The sequence below is a fragment of the Amblyomma mixtum genome, chromosome 8 (genome assembly GCF_055824585.1).
Source record: "Amblyomma mixtum isolate Tamu chromosome 8, ASM5582458v1, whole genome shotgun sequence".
In the NCBI taxonomy this organism is placed as follows: domain Eukaryota; kingdom Metazoa; phylum Arthropoda; class Arachnida; order Ixodida; family Ixodidae; genus Amblyomma; species Amblyomma mixtum.
This window is the reverse complement of record NC_143019.1, coordinates 119,934,063-119,950,589: the sequence shown is the minus strand read 5'-3', so window position 1 is coordinate 119,950,589 and position 16,527 is coordinate 119,934,063. Positions and strand designations below refer to the sequence as shown.

Genomic DNA, 16,527 nt, shown 5'->3' with positions numbered 1-16,527 from the left:
ACGCTCCCTTGCCGCACATGCCAAGGACGTACACCACGATCACATTCTGCGCCATTCCTCTGTACTTTGCTTTGCTGAAACCTGGATGGATCCCGAAGAGCCTCTCGAAATCATAGATTTCCTATACTGCTGTGGTGCTCGCAGAGACCACAACAGAGCGGCGGGAGTCGCTATCTACTTGCGCACAGGTCTCTCTGCAATACCAGTCGAAATGTTTGGCACGTCACATGAAGTTGGCGAACTGTGCGCCGCAAAGTTGCCCAACGGCTTGCTGGTAGTAGCTGCCTACTTCGCCCCTACCGCACTCACGAAAGACGTCGTGCACTTCCTGCAATTCGCATTAACCGTCCATCGATCCACACCGATGTTAGTAGTGGGGGACTTTAATGTTGACATAAAGACAAACAGCAATTTCCTAACACTTATGCGGGAGAACATCCCGTTCCTCTCGCTCGTAACGCGTCCCACGGCTGTGACAACCTCGCGAGGCACTTGTATAGATCTCGTCTTTGAGAATCAAGCATTGGTGTACCAAGTCGAACATATATCAGTCTATTTCTCCAACCACAAAGCTTCCTTCATGACTGTCAAGAACTGTTAGTGGAGTCTTTGTTAAAGGAATACGTGTGAAAAAAAAAAATTCTGTGTTAGCGCATACATGTGTTGCTCGATTTCTTTGCCTCAATCTATCGAAAAGGTGAAACAGCTTATTTGCTGCGCTCAAATTTCGCATTAGGAAGTAACGTAATCGTCGGTAATTTTTTTGTCAATGCGATGACCAAGATATGTGACTGCTTGCTCGGCGAAGCGACATTTATCAGAGCGCAGCTGAATACCATGTTCCCTGAAGCGCTGCAGCACTGCTTTCAAGTTGGCGTCATCTTGGCTCTTATCAGCTATCAGCACATCGTCAAGGTAGGCCTGCACGCCGGTTAACCCTTGGAGTACCGATTCAATTTTCAGCTGGAAGATTGCTGGCGCCGACGAGATACCGAATGGTAGCCGATTGTAGCAGTAGAGCGCTTTGTGAGTGTTAATGACGGTCAGTTTCCGCGAATCCTCGTCTAGCGCGACCTGGTTATAGGCATCCCGCAGATCTAGCACACTGAACCGTTCTCCTCCCGCTAAATTGGCAAACATATCGTCAATGACTGGCAGCGGGTATTGCTCAATCTCACACACTGGATTTAGTGTAGCTTTAAAGTCTCCGCAAATGCGCACCGAGCCGTCCTTTTTCAAGACGACAACAATGGGCGTGGCCCATTCCGAATATGGCACTGGAGATATTATCCCCGCTTCCGCGAGCCTACCCAACTCCTGCGACACTTTCTCTTTGTACGCAAAAGGAACCTTCCTTGCCTTGAAAAACTTCGGAGTCGATCCGCTCTTGAGATGAATCTTGAGATGAATCCGGGCTGGCGGGCCTTTCAGGAGTCCCGTGGTCTCGGTGAAAAGATCGGCGTAACTGGTCAGTAGTGCCAAAGCCGGTAGCGGGGCAGCTGGAGGAATTATGCTGGTCTTGTTGGGTTGCGCCTTGACGTGAAGGAGAGCCGTTCCCGTGTCATCCAGTTTCTGCAATAGATCCCGGCCACAAAGACTGGGGCCTTTGCAGTTTAACACCACCAGGTTGCATTCAACTGTCGCTGCTTGATAAGACACGTCCATGCTCATTACCCCAAGCACGGGTAGCTTCCCGAGATAGCACGACAACTTTATCGGCGATTTCGCAAGCGGAGGCCATTCCTTACGATGCTTGTCATAGATAGCGTTTGAAATGACGCAGACTGGGGATCCGGTATCAATGTCCATTTTTAGGTCAACGCCGTTCCACGTGAATGTTTTCTGAATGGGCGGTAGCAGCGTCTGCTTCGTGCGGAGAGACCAAATCTGCGATGTACTACTATCACTCTCCTCAGATTCCTGCTGCGTTTGCGCTTCCATGGTACCGGTTCTGTTAACAATGTCCGATGAAGAGCACATCCTCGCTAGATGACCGTACTGTCTGCATTTGAAACATTGCCGTCTGTTAAAGCGACACGCTTCCGTCTTATGGCCATGGTTCCCGCAACACTGGCATTGCTTTTGTGGCCTGAACTTCGGCTTTTCTCTCTTTGGTTTGCGCCGACGAGTTACATTCAGCACGTTAGCATCCAGAGCTTGTCCGGTTATGCCCCGTGAATCAAGTTCGGCGCTTTCTGCAGCTAGCGCGAGAGCCTCTGCTTCCTTTAGCGACAGGGCTTTTTTCGCCAGAAGTTGCTTTTGCAAACTTTTCGATCTGACGCCGCACACGATGCGGTCCCTGATCATTCTGTCTAGCATAGACGAAAAATTGCAGTTCTGTGCTATTTGTCGTACAACAACAATAAATTCTTGCACGGATTCCTCTTCTTTCTGATAGCGGTTGAAGAACTTGAAACTTTCTGCTATCTCGTTCGGTGTAGGATCATAGTAGCTGTTCAAAGTGTTGACCACCTCATCGTAGCTCAGCGAATTTGCTTTTGCTGGCGCTACTTCACTGCACAAAACTTGAACTGTCTTTGTTCCAAGGGCGGCTACGAGCAAGGCCCTTTTCTTTGCGCGTCAACTGTGATTTCATTGGCTTCCAAGTACGCTTCAACTTTCACTAGGTAAGCTTGCCACTTATCTTTTAGAGCGCAGCTCTTTGGCGTCCGTTCCTGGGTTTCGCGTCGTCGTCGGCCTCGTAACCAGCTCCGCCCCCCTTTCATCCCCCCAGCGCTAGCAGCGACCGACTGATACCGCTGGATGCCGCTGACGCCGCTAGAGAGTCAAGATAACGTGACTGCATAGAACACCGTCGCCGCCATGCAGAAAGAGGAGGAAAGGGTCCCCCCCCCCCCCCCCCCCTGTTCTTGTGTGGCGGATAGGGTGCTCTTCAGTTGCCGACGCGCCGGTTATTTCACGTAGGCCCCGGCACGTCGACGAATACGTGACCACCTTCCCACGGCTAGACCTGGTTCTTAGCGCTGCGGAAGCGAGGGTATCATATTGTTTGTGTCGGCATCGGCGGCGTTGTCCCTGAAACCAACTCCGCAGCTGGGGTTGACTCACTATCGAAAAGGTGAAACAGCTTATTTGCTGCGCTCAAATTTCGCATTAGGAAGTAACGTAATCGTCGGTAATTTTTTTGTCAGGGAGATGATCTAGGCAGCAGCCACATGCAGTAGCTAGGCCGGTTAGCATTGCTGCACTGCTGCGTGCTCGCGCGTTGCTGGCCTTCAGCTGGCAGGTGTATCGTGCTCGTGCTGGTATTCCTCTGGTTGGAGTAAACCTGTCCTGTTGGCATCTCAACACAGATACCGTCGTTAGACCTGGCAGTGGGCATTCATAGAGAAAGCCACCTGTCACTGTGCAGGGAAAACGTTAGGTTTGGTTTATGGTTTATGGGGTTTAACGTCCCAAAGCAACTGAGGCTATGAGAGACGCCGTAGTGAAGGGCTCCGGAAATTTCCACCGCCTAGGGTTCTTTAACGTGCACTGACATCGCACAGTACACGGGCCTCTAGAATTTCTCCTCCATAGAAATTCAACCGCCGCGACCGGGATTGAACCGGCGACTTTCGGGTCAGCAGTCGAGCACCATAACCACTGAGCCACCGCGGCGGCGCAAAACGTTAGAGATCACTGCGGCACCCGCATCAGAGAAGTGCCGAGAAATGAAATCACACTTCATGACGTCACACCAAGATGTAGACATAACAATTACACACTTTTCACGTCAACTAAGACTCGTGACCGCAAGTCGAGACCCTGAAACCAGAAGTCGATTACTTATCGATCAGTTATCGATCACATACAGGTCACTTATCGATACCTTATTGATACCACAATTAATTGTCTTGCTTAATCAGGTTCGATCAATTGCCCATCTGAGTTTTCAAACTTTGTGCCACGCTTCGTTTTCAAATTTGGCGCCACTCGTTGGAACCGCCCAATCTTTCGGTCACGTGGTGCCACACTTCCAGCGTTTTCAAATTTGGCGCCACGTTTGCTGCAGCCCCGCCCACACTTTGGACATTTTTGGCTCTAATTAATCCCCCTCAACCGCACGATTGACTGTCCCAGACAGTCCCAGACTAGGGTCTCAATGTACTCTGTCCCACCGGAACACCAGGTGTGGACGTTGCGTCATTCCTCCCAAGATTTTGCTTTTTAGAGCGCAGCTCTTTGGCGTCCGTTCCTGGGTTTCGCGTCGTCGTCGGCGTTGTCGTCGGCCTCGTACCCAGCTCCGCCCCCCTTTCATCCCCCCAGCGCTAGCAGCGACCGACTGATACCGCTGGATGCCGCTGACGCCGCTAGAGAGTCAAGATAACGTGACTGCATAGAACACAGTCGCCGCCATGCAGAAAGAGGAGGAAAGGGTCCCCCCCCCCCTGTTCTTGTGTGGCGGATAGGGTGCTCTTCAGTTGCCGACGCGCCGGTTATTTCACGTAGGCCCCGGCACGTCGACGAATACGTGACCACCTTCCCACGGCTAGACCTGGTTCTTAGCGCTGCGGAAGCGAGGGTATCATATTGTTCGTGTCGGCATCGGCGGCGTTGTCCCTGAAACCAACTCCGCAGCTGGGGTTGACTCACTATCGAAAAGGTGAAACAGCTTATTTGCTGCGCTCAAATTTCGCATTAGGAAGTAACGTAATCGTCGGTAATTTTTTTCATCATCGAAGTCCGGTAGCCTGTGACCCATGTGTGCCGCTGTCCTGGGCCCGAGGTCCTGGTTCAGCCTCGTCGCCACTGTTAGGACGGCATTGTCGGTGGACAAGCCGCTCCCGGTCGATGCTTCAGACAGCGTAGCCAGGCCGGAGAATGACGTTTTATTCTCGGATCAAGGGGTATTATATAGCCAGAGGGGCGAGGGAAAGAGGGGCGAGGGAGAGAGAGAAACGAATGAAAGATCGGTGTCGGCACGGGTTCAAGTTGGTGATTATCGCTTCTGCTATCTGCAGCACTAGAGGAGTCAGTTCCGGCTATCTGGAATAATAGTCAGTCACGATTAATCACCAGTGGCTATTGAAGAAGAACAGGTGTATTGCAACTCTCTCTCATGGCCTTGAAGGAAACTCGGTGCATTGAAGGGGCATGTTTGGGTTTATGGACGTGTTGGCGCATTCTGGACAATGTATAATGGTGGTTTCGATGTCTTTGGCCCCTGTAGGCCACCAAACGAAGTCTTTAGCTCGGACCAGGGTCTTCGTGATGCCGAAGTGACCTTCGTGCAAAAGGTGCCAAATTTCTTTCCTGCACGTGAGTGGGACAACTACACGTGCTGCGTAGAGTAGCCGATCGCCCTCTACGGTAAGCTGTTGATGATACTCATAGAACGATCTCACTTCGAACGGTAAAGCTCCTCGGGAAGGTATTGTTTTGTGCAGAGTTCTCGGAGATACAGCACATGCGGCCTGATTTTCGAGATTCTTTCAGCCACTAAAGGCAGTGCTGCTGGATGGGAAGGGTAGTCCTCACTCAGCGCAAAAAAACAAGCCTTGATGTCGCTTTCTAGCTCTATGTCGCCACTCGCCTGCAGAGGCGCTTTGGGAAGCGCGTCGGCCGCAATCACTTCTTTCCCAGGTACATATATCACTTCGTACTGGTGCCCCATCGTTCGCAATTTAAATCTTTGTAGCCGCGGTGTAAGGTCAAGACTTTTTGGCATAAGGACAGGTACCAATGGCTTGTGGTCGATTTTCTTTGTGAATTGCTTGCCGACCAGGTAGCCATTCAGTTTTCCTCAAGCCCAAACCAAGGCCAGCGATTCTTTCTATATTTGCGAATAGCGTTTTTCCGTCTCAGATAGAGGCCTGGAGGCATAAGCTATGACCGAAAACTTGCTACTGTATGTTTCTCTCGAATCACTGACCCCCGTCCAAAGGAAGAAGCCTCTGCACTGACCACTGGCTCCTTAGCAGGATCGTAGAGCCCTGGCACTGGGCGAGATGAAAGTAGCTGCTTCCATTTGTCGAACGCTGGATGTTCAGGAATGTCCCAAACAAATTCCTGCTTTTTCGACAACAAACGAGTGAGCGGCTGGAGCAGGTCCGCAAGGTTTGGTAAAAAGCGCGAAAAATATGTAGCTATTCCGAGCGGCCTTTGCAACTGGCTTCTAGTAGTGGGACTGGCCATTTTTGAGATGGCTTCAACCTTTTTTTCGTCGGGTTTATTCCGCGCTGGTCAAGCTTGTTACCTAGGAATGTGAGCTGGTCGAGGTCAAAGAGGAACTTCTCGTTTAGCATGACACCTGTCTCAGGGAGTCATTGAAGACGGTGCGAAGTGTTTCGCTGTGCTCTCTTTTGTCTGTGCGCCAGATAAGGATGTCGTCCATATGACACACAACTATGTTGACACCTTCCACAATAATTTAGAATTGCTCGGAAGCGGACGCGATGAAAAATGGAAATTTGTTCCAAGGAAAACGTCACGAACGGCGTGATGAAGGCAGTACGCGTCTTGTTTTCACTGAGTGGTATTTGCCAGAACACTGAATTGGCATCGAGCTTCGAAAACACCTTGGCCCCGTGAAGCAGCCCGAGTGTATGCTCGACGTATGAACCGGATGCAACTCTCTGAGGGATGCAACTCTCTGAGTTCAGTGAAAATCACGCAGATACTAACATCGCCTTTTGGTTTTGGTTTGGTTTATGGTTTATGGGGTTTAACGTCCCAAAGCGACTAAGGCTATGCGAGACGCCGTAGTGAAGGGCTCCGGAAATTTCTACCACCTGGGGTTCATTAACGTGCACTGAGATCGCACAGTACACGGGCCTCTAGAATTTCTCCTCCAAAGAAATTCCAGCCGTTCCCACCATAGGTAAACACCATTCAGTAGGTCATCAACAGGTAAATGACGCCAATATTTTCCAAATATTTTCCATTCGCTGCAGTTCAAGCCTTGTTTTCTGGTAGACTGGAATTGGTATGCGGAGAGGGGAGCTCAGAACAAATGGCTTCCCACATCCGCGCACGCGAATGCGGTATTTTCTTAGTAGCTTGTCGATGCTCACCTTCTTTGCCACGGCGCTGACGAAGGCTAGCACCTGGAAGTCATTGATGACGGGCTTGCCGAGTAAGGGTGTGTCAACATATTCTAGCATGTAGACATCTTGGAGCGTTTGACGTCCACGGTAAGCGTGTTGAAGACGCGCTACGGCCTTGGTCGCGAGAGGTCTCCGATCAAGACCATAGGGTCATCATGCCGCCGGCAAAACAGCGACCGTTATCTTTTAACAGGCTTCGTCAACCACGCCTTCGTTTTATTTTAAAATATTCTCCAGCACATAAAGTTTCTCCGCCAAATGCAAGTGTAGAGAGGGCTTCTGGAATTAATGGACGCCCCGTACAGTTTGATGCCATGTACCAAATAACCCAGTGGTAAAAAAACGCGTCCCTTACTTCGTGCTACGAGAAAGCTCGCTCTTTTGGTACCCATACATGTGTTGCCCTGAGTGGAAAAATGAGCCCGTGTTATGCTTTTCCACTTCCATCGCAGGGTCCCGGAGACATCTACAATTTAGCGCCGGGTCAACTGGACGTGGAGACGTCTGGTGCACACCACCTGCCCCCAGGAGAACTCCAGTGCGTCTCCGCTGCGCCCATTCGCTGGTCCATTAGACGCATTTATTAATAGCTTAACGTGTAATAAACGGTGTGAGCATACTTTCACCATGAAAACACGCATTTATTTTTTTGTGCACTCTGTGCACTCGCATTGTTTCTTCTGGTACAGAATTGGCAGCGCCTTTCACGGCTTCAAGAAATGATCGATTGTGGTTGATTAGTAATAATCTCAGTGTATTTATATATATTTCGAATATCACTCCTCTTACCGGCGTGAAAAACTTGTCCTGCGGCAAACTTATACGCGGCGACGCATTATAGTGTCAGGTGCCACATGTTAAGCAATTACCAGCCGGGCCGCTCCTTCCTTGACAGTTATCATCACGCACCTTAGAGCCGTCTCCAGATGCACACCTTACCTTCCCCTCACTCAGTGGGTTCGATCGCGGCCGCGGCGGTCGAATTTCTATAGCGACGAAATTCTGGAGGCCCGTGTACTGTGTGACAACAGTGGACGTTAGGAACCCCAGCTGGTCGAAAATTCCGGAGACCTTCACTTCGGCGTCCCTCATAGCCTCAGTCGCACTTGGACGTTAAACCCCCATAAACCAAGCCAAACTAAACAAAACATTCCCCTTACTCAGCGCTATCAATAGGTGCACACAAACCCCTCTTGTACCCTCTGGCACAACCCAAGATATACCATTGACCACATCCTTTTCCTCTGCCTGGACGACCCTCCATTGCGGGGCCACGAGCACACTTGGGAGGCTTGGGGGACCCTCTTGCGGCCTAAGAACCCGGCCAGCTATTCATTGCCCAAGGCCGGGCTGCCAGCGCCATGAACCTCCAGTACAGGAACGTTTGAGTGGAGCGGGCCTTGTGGGGGCCCAGGGACCGGCTTGCACCAAACTCGCCTGTGTATAATAACTTTCAGTGCCACCAAGCATGCCGAGCACACCTGGCTAAAAATTCAGGGGGGGGGGGGGGGGGCACTTTGTTGGCCTAAAGTGCGATGAGGCGAAAGCCTTAAGCGCGGTGTTGCTGCTTGTGTCACTGATGTGTTAAGATTTTAAGCTTCGCCTCTAAAAGTGAAACGCGACAGCATCTTGCAACGCTGCAAGGTAGTCCACAGAACGCCATCGCCCGCGTTCGGTTGTACGCCTTGCTCGACAGTAAATTGGTCTTTGAGGAAAGAAAATTTATCCGTCTCGCATACCTAGGTGGACACCTGAACCTCGCTGTAAGGGAAGGGAGGAAGATGGGAGTGATCGCAGACGCCGTGTTAGCTAGACGCGCCTTTGTTCATTCCAAACCATCGAGCTGGCATGGCGGTGTGCATGGTGCTGTTAAGTGCAACCTTCAGAAGTTTGATGCCGAACGCTATCGTGCAGCCCGTGTATTATCCCGCAGCAACCGTGCTCTGCACTCTGAGGAGCCTACTAGACAGGCCTTGCTAGATGAGCGTCGTCACGTTGCTGCCAAGCGAATTTCTGAGCTCTACTGTGGTGGTGCCCTGGTCACAAGTACAGATGTCATAGTTACCGAGTTTGAAAACCACTATAGCTCTCTGTTTGCTGCCACGTCTAGCACTGCTGATGATGATCATATAGCGCGATTGGTGTCCATGATTAACCCACTCAATGAGGATGAGTGCAAGGCAATAAGTGGCTCTTTAAGCTTGGGTGAATTGCAAGATGCAATTGATCAATTGCCGCTTTCAAAAACTCCGGGGCCTGACGGCCTCTCAGGAGAATTTTACAAGGCATTTAAATCCGTTCTAGCCCCTGTCGTGCTCCAAATTTTTGAGACAAGTATTGATGTTGAATTCCTGCCTCAGTCATTTACGAAAAGTCATATTGTCTTTATACCAAAAACCGAGGATAAGGAAAAATTTCGATTTGTAGATGGCTACAGACCAATCACGCTTTCTAATGTAGATTATAAGATTTTTGCTAAAGTACTGTCAAATCGGCTGCAGCTTGCAATGTCTACTTTGATTGGGCCTCATCAAACATGTGGCTTGCGGGGACGATCAATACAATCTAACCTACATGTAGCGCGTACGGTGTTGCAGTATTGCAGTGACGCTCAAGAACAAGTAGCAATGCTGCAAATTGACCTGGCAAAGGCATTTGATCGAGTGTGCCATTCATTTCTTTTTGCACTTTTAAATCACGTCAATCTCGGTTCAATACTTTCTACTGGCATACGCCTTTGTTACAAATCCTGTACCACGCGCTTGATTGTTAATGGCTGTCTCTCGCAACCAGTCCCAATTCAGTCTTCGGTGAAACAAGGGTGCCCACTGTCTCCGCTCCTGTTCGCATTATACTTGGAGCCACTTTGCATAAGTTTTATAAACAGTAGAGGTGTCAATGGTTTTCGAATAATGGGCCACGAACTGAAGGTATTGGCTTATGCAGATGACCTTGCGTTTTTTATGCTGATAAGCCAAGCATCGATGAGGTTATTCGTTTAACGGAGGACTTTGGTTCGGTGTCAGGAAGTCGGATTAATCGCTCTAAGAGTTCGGTCTTTGGTTTGGTAGCTGGGGTTCGACACCTGCTGAATATGCTGGTATAACATGAACATGCAGGCCACCAAAGTACCTTGGCGTCCCTCTCAGTGCCTATAAGCATGGCACACATTATTGGAAAGACCGTGTGTCAACTCTTCAGCGCTATGCTCAAACGTTTGTCCCCCATGGCCTCTCAATTTTTGGCAGGGCGACCGCCTGTAATCTGTTTCTCGCCACTAAAATATATTATGTACTGCAAATTATTCATTGCGCAAGACTTACTATCCAGCGTTTTCACAGGGTTTTCGCTACTTTTGTGTGGGATTCGTCTTTTGAATCTATGAGGCGTGATAACCTTTTTCGGCCTGTAAGCGCCGGCGGCCTTGGTCTAGTTCACCTGTATGTCCGACAGATAGTGTCACGTTTCATGTTTTTCCGTGACACTACACACCCAATAGTACGTTCATTCCTGCAAACAAATTTGGTTCATCTTTTGTTCAACCTCATTGTGTCTTCCAATGTTTGTGACCGTCCGTGTTTGTGGGGCATAATGCAAGAGGTGTATTTGGCTGTCCGTTTCCTACTTGTTCGTTTTTCTCCTGAGTTCCTTTTTTTAGTGTCGAGGAAAAAGTTGTATAAGGATTTGATTAGTATGCTCTTCCCTCCGCCCATGTACCGCTCTCTGTATGTTGGTTTACCGGGGCATGACGTACTCAAAAGAGTACGTAAGATGCCAGTCTCGCCGTGTACAAAGACCTTTTTCTTTAAGTTACACACCTGTACGTTGCCCGTTAGAACATGGTTAGATAAAAAGGGCATTTTTGTGTCTACCGTTAATTGCCGCCTTTGTGATGAACCAGAAACAATTGAGCATTGTTTCATCAGTTGCAAAGATGCAGTACTCTTCTGGGATATCCTGCAACGCACTTTTAAAAAAAGAATTCATCTGACTCCACATTCTGTTCGCTATCTCACTGCGCTGCCATTTGTTGATGAACCCCTGGACATGTTCTTTCTGATTGGACTGCACAGCCTCTGGAAAACCCGCATGATGGACAGACACTGTGAACCTGTTGTGTCTACAAAGGATCACTTCAGTCGAATGGTTGTCCATTTAAGAGACGTGTATGCCCAGACTGAGTAGGAACCGGAGTGGCACTCACTATTAGTGATGTGCTCTGCATTGCCCCTTTTCTAGTGTATGTCTTTTCAATATGTATTGATTACCACTGTTTTCATAATAGCTTGTATATAGTTCATGTACATAGAACATTACATCACTGTAATAAATACCATGTTGAAGAAAAAAAAAGCTAGCATGGCGGAGTGGTTAGCATGTTCGTCTCGCACTCTGGAGACCGCGGTTCGATTCCCGAACTCGAGCAATTTCGTACTCGGTTTTATTTATTTATCTGGTTTAATTAGAAAGGCTAATTAGTTTAATTGGGGAATTAAGCGATTAACTAAACTCATCCCCACTTGGAGCATCACTATACGATCCCATTCCCCGGTCTCCGGAGTACGAGCTGAGCACGCTACCACTCCGCCATGCCAGCTCGATGGTTTGGAATTAACAAGGGCGCGTCTAGTGAATACCGTGTCTTCGTTCACTCCCATCTTCCTCCCTTCCCGCTACGGCGAGGTTTAGGTGTCCACCGAGATATGACAGACATACACATTTCCTTTCCTCAAAAACCAATTTACCGACGAGCAAGGCGCAGAACCGAGCGGGCGATGGCGTTCTATGGACTCTCTGGTAGCGTTCCAAGACGCTGTCGCGTTCCGCTCTTAGAGGCGTAGCATAACATCTTAACCACACATCAGTGACACAAGCAAAAACACTGCGCTTAATGCTTTCGCTAGGCGTGTGCGAATAACAAATTTTTCGAATACGAATCGAATACGAATACTTGGTTGCGAATATCGAATCGAATATCGAATAATCAAGGACAGACGCATTTACCCACTACAAAACATTATTTCAGCGCCCAAGAACATCACAGTTCAACTATCAGTGATGAAATGAACACAAAAGATGTGTGTGGCTGCAAAAAAAGTATCAAAGTCTCGAACATTATTCTTAGAAGAGTGGAAATATCAGAGAAGATGGCTAGTACATAGCATTGATTAAGGCTAGCTTGCCATAAGCACAAAAGCGCGTTGCTGGAGTGAACATAAAAGGTTGTAGTGAAGGAAAACCGGGTGCTCCACATGGTCAGGCAGAAGTAGCTAATTCCCTTCTAGCTGAAGCGACTTCTCCAGCCACAAAAATGCCCTCTCACTTGGCACTGAACTGGCACGCATTGCGAGGTATTTCGTGCGCAGCTCTGATTATTTCAGCGTCGCAGGTATAGCCACAAAGAAGGTCACCAGCGTAGTCAGTTGCTGTATGGCCCAAAGTTACCCATTGCTCTAGGCGCCGCCATATTGTTATGACTCTGTCGGTAGGACTTGCGGACCTAAATAAACGCCGGTGCTCGCAATAAAATATTCGGCTGGGTACGAATTTTCGCGTCGGGTCGAATATTCGAAACAACACGAATGCATGGATTTCGAATCGAATACGAATACTAAAAATATAATATTCGAACTATATTCGAAAATTTCGAATATTCGCACACCCCTAGCTTTCGCCTCACCGCACTTAAGGTCAACAAAGTGCCCCCCTGAATTTTTCTTCAAGAGAAGATCGCAGACACACGCGAGACACGTATTGCATTCCGAACGTCTCGCGCAGCGTATCAGCGACAGCAATGCTGACGGCACTGACTTCCAAAGGATCGAAAGAGTGAAGGCTAGATAAAGCTTGCTAGATAAAGCTTGCCCAAGCCCTCGGAGGACGGTGGGAGACTCACCCTTCGCCGCACCATAAAAGAGGTCTACCTTGAGCTCCGCCTCGACAAAGGCCTTTACCCTCCCCCTCATCCATCACTCACGGTGCCGGAGTCTCGCCTTCTTCGGTACATTCAGATGAATGCAGTTATCACCCCGTCCCGCCTCTTCCTCTATCGCTATCGATCGGACCCTTCCTGTCCCAACTGCCCATGTATCTATGCGGACCTGGCCCATTGCCTCTTCTATAGGAGGTATTCACATGACGTCATCCGCAAGGGGCGCTAGCTGCCGGCGCGGCATTCGCCATGTTGGTGGACGCGCGCGCGTCCGCCGCAGCCAGCCGCAGCGTTTAAATAGCTGGTGATGGGTGAAATGTGAGTATTTCGCGTCTCGCCGCAGATAATTTCTGTCCGACCTGTACCGCCGCGTGACTGAGTAAATATTCCGTGAACTGTGCGAAGCAGAAAAGAGCGGGCACGCTCAGAAGGTTCTACTTTCTGAAAAGGTCGACGCCCCGTAGGAATGCGGAGGCGCCGGCATGGTGTGCTACTTACAGGACTGCTGCCGCCTGTTGAATTCACCGGGAGGCCAACCTTGTGCACGGCTTAAGTTTGCTGACAGGCCAAGGAATTAAAGCATAAAAACCTATGAGAGGGTGCAATTACTTGACAAGCGGGTGAGTCCAAGAGCCGTGCTGAGGGTGCCGACGTCCGCGGTGCCGACGGCCGAAGTGCCGTTTTTGCAGAGGTGAGTAATTCGAAGGGTCTGTTCGCTTAGCTGTAGCTTAACTTGTCACCTCTATCTGCTGAAAGTGACATGTTGCTACGGCTTGAAGCAGCGCTCCGTAGCTACAATCAAAACTGCAAAATATTCTCGCTGGGTCTGACGTTCTTGCTGCGAGCATTTGTTTGACCGTTCTGCCGCTGGAATTATCAGTTTCAGCGGTGCCAGTTTTGGAATTTCGCTAGTTAATCGTGCTGTTTATCCACGATTAACGATGTTTATCCACGACAGTTATCAACTGATATTAAAAGCTGCAAGTCGTGTACATTTTTGCGTGCAGTGCAGCCAGCCAGTTTTGCTGCCGAGTTGAGGCAGCTCTGTTTTATCACGGCACAGAGGAATTCTGCTGCAAACTTCATGCACAATAAGCGTACGCGGTCGCTGATGCATTTAACAACGTGCAAATATGTTACTGATCACTAACAGTTCAGGCCGGGTACCTCACGGCGTACCGTGTTTGCTGCGCGAGCTAGCGTGAAACGACCGCAAACATGGCGCGTTTGCCGCGGCGACGCTCGCGCCGTCTGGTAGCGCGGCCTCAGTGAATACCTCCTATTGCCCGGCTGCTCACAGTCGGGTTCCTTCCCCCCACCCTCTCTATCCATAACCACCTGGCTCGACTGGCTTGGCGCTGAAGGGGAAGAACAACAGCGGCTTCTGGTCGCCCAGGCGGTCGACATGCTCGGCCTATAAATTATGGTCGAATAAAAGCTTTTTACTACTAGTACTACTACTACTACTACTACTTAACCACACATCAGTGACACAAGCAGCAACACTGCGCTTAAGGCTTTCGCCTCACCGCACTTTAGGTCAACAAAGTGCCCCCCTGAATTTTTGCTTCAAGAGAAGATCGCAGAGACACGCGACACACGTATTGCATTCCGAACGTTTCGCGCAGCGTACCAGCGACAGCAATGCTGACGGCACTGACTTCCAACGGATCGGAAGAGTGAAGGCTAGATAAAGCTTGCAACATCCGCAGGACCTTACCACCGCCCAGCGCCCACTTAGCGCGTGAGGTGCGTGCGCCGCGGTTGCTAAAATTGGCAGCCAAAGAGCCTCTAGTGATCGTTGGAGACTTCAATGCTCCCAGCCTTCATTGGGGCTACCACTTCGAACAGACAAGAGGACGTAAGCTGGCGGAGCTCATCTCCACCCTCAGCCTCACGTTGCTCACGGACCCGGCGTATCCCACTCGAGTGGGGAATTCGGTAACCCGCGACACGTATCCAGACCTTTCTCTCGTTAAAAATGCTAGAGCGGCTGCCTGGGAGAGCTTGGGAGATTCTCTAGGCAGCGATCACCTCTTTCTCCGGATTACACTCGAGGCAAAGGCAGCGCGCAAAAAATGGGGTCAGGCCAAGCTGACCGATTGGCACAAATTCCGGAATCACACTATCCCTCCCGTACTATTTTCCGGCGGCTACGCGGAATGGGCTAACCACATATACAACATTCAGAAAGAACACGTCACAACACTACAAACCACCGAAGAGATCCCCGCAGTGGACACCCACCTCCTGCATTTGTGGGAGGCGCGCCGGAGCTTAACTAAACGGTGGAAAAAACAGAAAACTAATCGCAAATTACGCGACCGCATAGCCAAACTCACAGAGCAGGCTGCAGCGTATGCTGCCGTGCTCTCACATTCAAATTGGATAGCACGCTGCGACGCCGCCGCTCATCAGATGAGCTCGAAGGGGACGTGGCGTCTCTTTCGCAGTCTAATCGACCCCTCCCAAACGAGAGGGGAGACGCAAAAGCAGCTCCGGCGGGCTCTACAAGGGTTCCAAGGTACGACGGCGCAACTTGCGGACACTCTGTGCGACAGATATCTCTGTCGTATGGAGGACCCGCCTGGGCCAGAGTATATGTACTCTGGCAGGCCTAATGAAACACTCGATGCCCCTTTTGAGTTGCACGACCTTAAGGCGGCCTTAGAAAAAATGCGCTGGGGTACGGCTCCGGGACGGGACCACATAACAGTGAACCTGTTGGCGAACCTACCGGACTCAGCCTACCTTCATTTATTAGAATACATCAACCAGATCTGGGACGGCCTCCACTCCCTCCCGAGTGGAAAACGTCACTTGTGACGTTTATCCCTAAAACAGGTAAGGCCGTGAATACGGACAACCTGAGGCCCATATCACTGACCTCATATGCGGGCAAGCTTATGGAGACGATGGTACGGGATCGCCTCTCTCCATACCTGGAGAGTAAGGGCTTCTTTGCAGTCACCATGTTCGGGTTTCGCCCTCACGTCTGCACAGGATGTCCTTCTCCAGCTGCACAGGGATGTAATACGACCCACAATTATGCAACACAATGACAAAGCCATCCTCCCCCTTGATCTGATAGGGCTTTCGACAATGTGTAAACACGGAAGCATCCTGGCCAACTTGAGTACTACCGATTGTGGGGCTAGGACCTACGCGTATGTAAGAGATTTCTTGTCTAATCGCCAGGCCTTTCTTCGGATTGAGGGCGAGAAATACGGCCCTTACATGATGGGAACACGGGGTACTCCTCAGGGAGCAGTGTTATCACCGCTCCTGTTCAACATTGCTATGATGCGCCTCCCAAGCCAATTGGCCCGGGTGGAAGGCATTCAACACGCGTTATATGCAGATGATATTACAATTTGGACCACTCAGGGGAGCCTTGGGGACATGGAGGACCGCCTTCAGCAGGCTGCTTCCATAGTCGATGCGTATGCTAATGACTGTGGGCTCCAATGTGCTCCAGTGAAATCAGAGCTTCTGCATGTCACAGCGAACCCAAAGGATAGGACAGCAATACACATCTCTCTGTCA

General features: G+C 50.0%; 1 protein-coding gene across 4 annotated transcripts in view; it reads left to right on the top strand.

The window, feature by feature from the left end:
• Positions 1–16,527, top strand: part of LOC149334100 (uncharacterized) — a 36,894-nt gene that overhangs the window by 15,870 nt on the left and 4,497 nt on the right. For 2 of the 4 annotated variants that reach the window (XR_016284720.1, XM_089555020.1), the window contains one exon: positions 7,502–7,587. Coding sequence is in view for 2 of the 4 variants with exons in the window: in XM_089555020.1 (XP_089411146.1) it covers positions 7,502–7,587 (86 nt within the window). In the remaining 2 variants the exon portion in view is untranslated. Of the gene's footprint in view, positions 1–7,501; positions 7,675–16,527 lie in introns of those variants that run through there. The other 2 variants (XM_089555019.1, XM_089555017.1) reach the window with 1 other exon arrangement.